Genomic DNA, 5,621 nt, shown 5'->3' on the forward strand with positions numbered 1-5,621 from the left:
ATTCGGATAGAATACTCACATACAGAATTCCTGAACCGCAATAAACTTATAGTATTCTTAGAATTCGTGTAACAATAATAATTACTTAATATTTATTGATTCGATACATTCATAATCAATTCCATTTTAAAGCCATTTGAATCTTACCGCCAGAGAATTTAGTAGTTCGGGGAGTATTCAGTAAAAGGGTCTTAGCGCCTTAGAGTTTTAGTTTGTAAAACGGCGCATGCCGTTACACCTCCCTCCTTACTTAAAAGGTGTCTCTTGCTCTAGGCTTGAGACAGCTTTTCTTTACATTAATTCATTGTTATCTAACAAATGATTCGACTTCTAACATACAAGTAAGTCTTATCATTGACTTATCATTGCCAAATTATACCCTTAAATATTTTAATTACAATTATCATTGTTTTTTACAATTATTTCCTCAAAACTTAACATTGTTTAGATTGTAGAAGTACAAAAATTCTTCATTGTGCAATTTAAGTTGCAGTTTTACATATTCTAATTATTATTATATTTATATTGGATATAAGTGATATATTTTTATTAATTATTCTTATCATGTACATATTCTAAATACTTTGTCATTGAGGTATTAAATATCATTAATTTTTCATTAGCTACATTAATAATTTTATAACTAAATATATTCTTTTAAATATAAAAAATAATAAAATCAATAATATCAGCAAAATAAATGATCGAAATATAAAGTTAGAACTGCTTTCAAAATTTTTCTCAGCATTAAATTTTATTCATATTAAACTACATATTTGCATGACTTTTTCTTTTTTACATTCTCATCATTTATGATTGAGAAAGTATTATAATTGTCGGAAATTTTACATCACACTTTTTCAACCGATCTCCACGTTTCGAGACCCCTGAATCCGAAAATCAGGTTTTCACAATGGCGTCTGTCTGTCCGTCCGTCCGTAAACACGATAACTCTCGAAAAAATGAACGCATCAAATTCATCTTTGGCACACTTTTTTTGGGTCCTAAAAGAAAGGACGAGTTCGTGAACCAGACATTTTTGATAAAAATTCAAAAAGTGAGCGCATTTTGGAAATTTTTGAGACCACTTTTATCTGAATTTGAAATTTCTTTTTTTCTACTTTTTTCGATAAAAAGAAAATTCTCAGAGTTGTAGCGTTTTCAAAATTTTTTTAATCAACCGAAAATCAAAATTTGAAATCGAAAAACGCACAATACGAAAAAAAGTCAAGAGAAGAAAAACATTTATTTTTGAAAGTTCTAAAAGATTATCATAACAAATTTTTGGATTTTCTCCAAAAATCGAAAATTCAAATTTTGATTGCACAAAAAATAATGGAAAATAAAAAATTCCATTTTGTGGACAAACTATGCAGGATACGAAAAAAGATAAGATAAAAAAAAAATGTGTGGAAAAACGACGAAAGTTACGAGAAAAAATGCAACAAAACCTGTTTAAAAATGTCTGTCGGAAATCGAGCGCGCAGCGCGAGATTCAACCGTCGCGTGCCCTAGGCGCGCTCAAACTTGCGAGCCGCGCGCGCAGCGCGCGACGAGAATATGCCCGCGGGGCGGGCAGATTTTTTAATAATTATTAATAGTTACTTTTATTTTCCCATCTTTTTTCTGTTTATTTGTAAACAGCATCAAGTTTTTACTTATTTTTGCTTTATCTTAATGCAATTGAATGCATAACTGAGACCAGCTGATCGTGGTGCCATCTGTTGGATTAATTTGCCAGACATTTCCCCTCCGGGTCGTAAGAGAACTAGTAGTACATACGCATTCATGGTCTAGGCAGGGGGCTGGGCAGCTGATAAACGATTGCAGTTGCAGCTACAGCAAACAAAATGGGGAAAGAAATATCACTTTTATATCATTTGATGTCAAGTTTTAATGAGTTTAACATAAAACGTATCCCTTAATCCTTGCATGAACTAAGAATTGTTTTAAACAATGTAAACTATAATGTGATGCCAGTGATGAAGTTGGCAATCTTCAGTCGTCTTAAAAAAAATATATTTATTAACAATGTCATCAGACAAGGTAGGTTATGTTGAGACAATGAACAGTCAACACTTAAATTTGTAGTTTTTTAATTAAAGATAATATTGATCGATTGATAATAAGTTTAGTAGTATTATGTTAATGGCAAAGAAGTATGTATTACGTGGAGCATTATTTGTCACGTGTACTCGAGTATTCTCCAGCGAAATAGCCTGGCCCATTTGAGACTATAAGCAGAGTCGATTTGAAACAATTTAGTCTCTGGGATAGTCTGCGAGATTTGGGTCCTTTTCAATGTCCTTTTAGTGGTCCGTTTGAGAGTGGTGCGACGGTAATATAATGTTCCTTTTGTATTCGTCATGTACCGGGCGGGCAGAGTTACTTACAGTAGTTCGCCGTCGCTAATCCGACCTCCTTTATAAATTTCTCTTCAAATTATTAACACTGTTTTTAATTAATGAATTTTCTCATTATACTTATTTATAATTAGAACATATATTAATATACAATTTTCTATTTGGATTAAAAAATGTTGTCTTTTTTGGCACATCTCTTTCCATTTACGAGAAACTTTGTATGAATTCTAATTTTAAGCATTTAAAAAAAAAGTTAGATAACTGAAATCATCGAAACCCGTAGATTCCGGATTATTATGTTTTAGGCTGTTAACTATGAAATTACAAAAAGCTACTTCTAAATTTTAATCCAAAAGGTTAACAAAGTACCCTTGAGTGTCTGCTACTCTATTGATATAGCCTCTCTGCTTGTTATTTATGATCGAATTCTTATTTCAATTTCAGCCTCTCTGCTTGTTATTTATGATCGTATTTCTATTTCAATCCCGGAAAGGACATTTTAAAGCCTTTAAGACATTTAAGCGAGCTCCCTGGACCTTTAAATATATCTACTTGGAGAATATCTACTGTGGAGAATTTCTCTGAGCTTCTCTGACCCTAGAGAATCTTTAGATTATACTCACAGATTTCTATCGGTAGGGTATCCATTCAAAAAATCAAATTTGTCCGATCTAAGTCAAACTTTGTCATAGTGTTGTGCTATTACCAGCTTATGAGGAACAAATTTTGTAATTTGGATACACATTTACCAAGGGGGTCGGGTTGTCATTTTTGGAGTTATCATAGATACCCTACCGATAGAAATCTCTGAGTATATTTTAAAGATTCTCTAGGGTCAGAGAAGTTCAGAGAAATTCTCCGCAGGCACTCTGGTAGATACATTTAGAGGTCCAGGTAGTTCTTTTAAATGTTTTAAAGGCTTTAAAAAGTCCTTTCCGAAATTGAAATAGGAATTCTATCATAAATAACAAACAGAGAGGCTATATCAATAGAGTAGCCGACACTCAAGGGTCCGTTGTTAAGCTTTCGGATTAAAATTTACAATTAGATTTTTTAAATTTCATAGTTAACAGCCTAAAACATAATAATTCGGAATCTACGGGTTTCGATGATTTCAGATATCTAACTTTTTTTTAAATGCTTAAAATTGGAATTAATACGACGTTTCTCGTAAATGAAATGAGATACGCCAAAAAAGACACCATTTTTTAATTCAACTAGAAAAGTGTATATTTGTATATAAGTTATAAATAAGTATAATGAGAAAATTCATCAATTAAATAAAGAGTGTTAATAATTTGAAGAGAAATTTAAAAAGGGAGAGTCGGGTTAGGGACGGGCAACTAATGTAAATAACTTTGCCCGCCCGGTACGTGACGAATACAAATGGAACATTATATTACCATCGCATCACTCTTACGGGCATGTGATACTTACAGTTTCCCCGGATTTTTTTCCACAAAAATGAAAAATTTAAAAAATTGAATTCGGAGATGCTATAAAATATCATAACGGACGTTCCTGGACTCTTTTTTGAGGGATAATAACAAAAAAATTTATTGTGCTAAATAAAAATTGTATGCATATGCATTATTTTGAGGTTACGTCTTTTTTCATCTCTGCCTTTCCGATAATCTGGAAATTATTCACGAAACAACCTTTTTTTATTGCCTGAAAACAAGGTTAGTTCCGGAAGATTAGTTACTATGTTTATTTGTAAGTCCAAAGTTTTCGGCCAAAAATATTGTGTAGTTTGGAAGTAACGCTCGGGTGAATTGTAACACACATAACCTTGAAATATACACGCACGTTGTTAGCAATATCAAAAATTTTTTCATAAAAAAAAAACACAAAAAAAGTGTGTGGGGACGTCCGTTAGCATTTTCGCTATCATTTCCCAGATTTTGAAGGCAAAATATTTCTTATACTATGAATAAAGCCGGTGGAATCTAACACTGAAAAAATCGATACTATTTCCTAAGCGCTATGCAAATTAATCACATTTTGCTAAATTTAAACCTTTTTTAATTAACCTACAAAAAAGTGTGGGGACGTCAGTTAGCATGTTCGCTATCATTTCCCAAATTTTTAAGACCAAATATTTATTATTCTAGAAAAAAGCCGGGGAACCTAAAACTGGTAAAATCGGCAATTTTCTAAGTATCACATGCCCTTAAAAGGACCTAAATCTCTCAGACTATCTCAGACACTAAATCATTCAAATCGACTTTGCCTATAGACTAAAATGAGCCAGGCTATTTCGCTGGAGAATACTCAAAGATTTCTATCGGTAACGTATCGTCTATTTCGGCAACTTGTAACTGTTCTAATGACAAAAAAGAAATTTGTGCAACGCATACTTTTGGTAGGGTTTTGCACGCACTTTGCATTGATAATAAGTAATTTTTGAAAATGTGAATAGTTTACCTTGAAAAATGATGGCAAACAATAAACTTGACTTTTCATAGAATGACGTTTTTTTGTTGTTGAACATTTTATTGGACTAGAAAGAAATTATGGAGTTTTTCCTCTAAGAATTTTGAATTTATAAAGTCAACTTTAATTTTTCATTTGTAGGACAAAAATCGTTTAGAATATTGGCACGCGTGCGCAAGCGTCATTGAGTTATATAGGAGTATTTAAAGCGCATGTTCATCAATAAAAAATCAGATTTTTCTTCGTAGTTTGGATATTTAAAGGAATAAAATCCAATCTGTGTTTCCAACCTAAACAAATTAAAAGAAAGTGTTGTATGAAAAAAGTAAAATTCATATACTTTAATTACGTTTCTCGGTATAAATCGTCAGGAAAAGTCAGAATTCGCGGGAACATTTTCTGAAGTCGGAACTGGAGTTCGAAGGATAATACTTAAATTAGAGTTCCAAGAATGAAAAACCATGAAAACTAATCCCTTTGGTATTTCTCAGCTTATTTATTTATTCACATTCTCTTTTTACTTATATTTATTTATTAATACTTATACACTAAACTATCTAACCCTGTCGATGAAAAAGCACTGGTGAACGGCACTGGGCCGTCAGTGCCGTCTGAGTGCCTGTGCTGATTTTCAGCATCTAAACGGCACTCAGAAGTGATGGAGCGTTCATATAATGTTCCTATTGTATTTGTCAAGTACCGGGCGGGCAGAGTTATTCATAGTACCTGGCCTCAAACGGGCGATTTCCTTTTGATCGCGGCCTACTTGCTCGTCTTACCCTCTTCACTGGACTTCTCCCCAGGCCCCTGACTGATCGACAG

General features: G+C 32.8%; 1 protein-coding gene across 2 annotated transcripts in view; it reads left to right on the forward strand.

The window, feature by feature from the left end:
• The first annotated feature begins 1,792 nt into the window (after window positions 1-1,792).
• Window positions 1,793-5,621, forward strand: part of LOC117176767 (WD repeat-containing protein 19) — a 62,020-nt gene continuing 58,191 nt past the window's right edge. The window contains exon 1 of one of the 2 annotated variants that reach the window (XM_033367055.1): window positions 1,793-2,046. In XM_033367055.1, coding sequence (XP_033222946.1) covers window positions 2,032-2,046 — 15 coding nt within the window. In that variant the 5' untranslated portion in view covers window positions 1,793-2,031. The remainder of the gene's footprint in view (window positions 2,047-5,621) is intronic. The other variant, XM_033367054.1, reaches the window with a different exon arrangement.

This window comes from Belonocnema kinseyi, chromosome 7 (assembly GCF_010883055.1).
Source record: "Belonocnema kinseyi isolate 2016_QV_RU_SX_M_011 chromosome 7, B_treatae_v1, whole genome shotgun sequence".
Taxonomy (NCBI): domain Eukaryota; kingdom Metazoa; phylum Arthropoda; class Insecta; order Hymenoptera; family Cynipidae; genus Belonocnema; species Belonocnema kinseyi.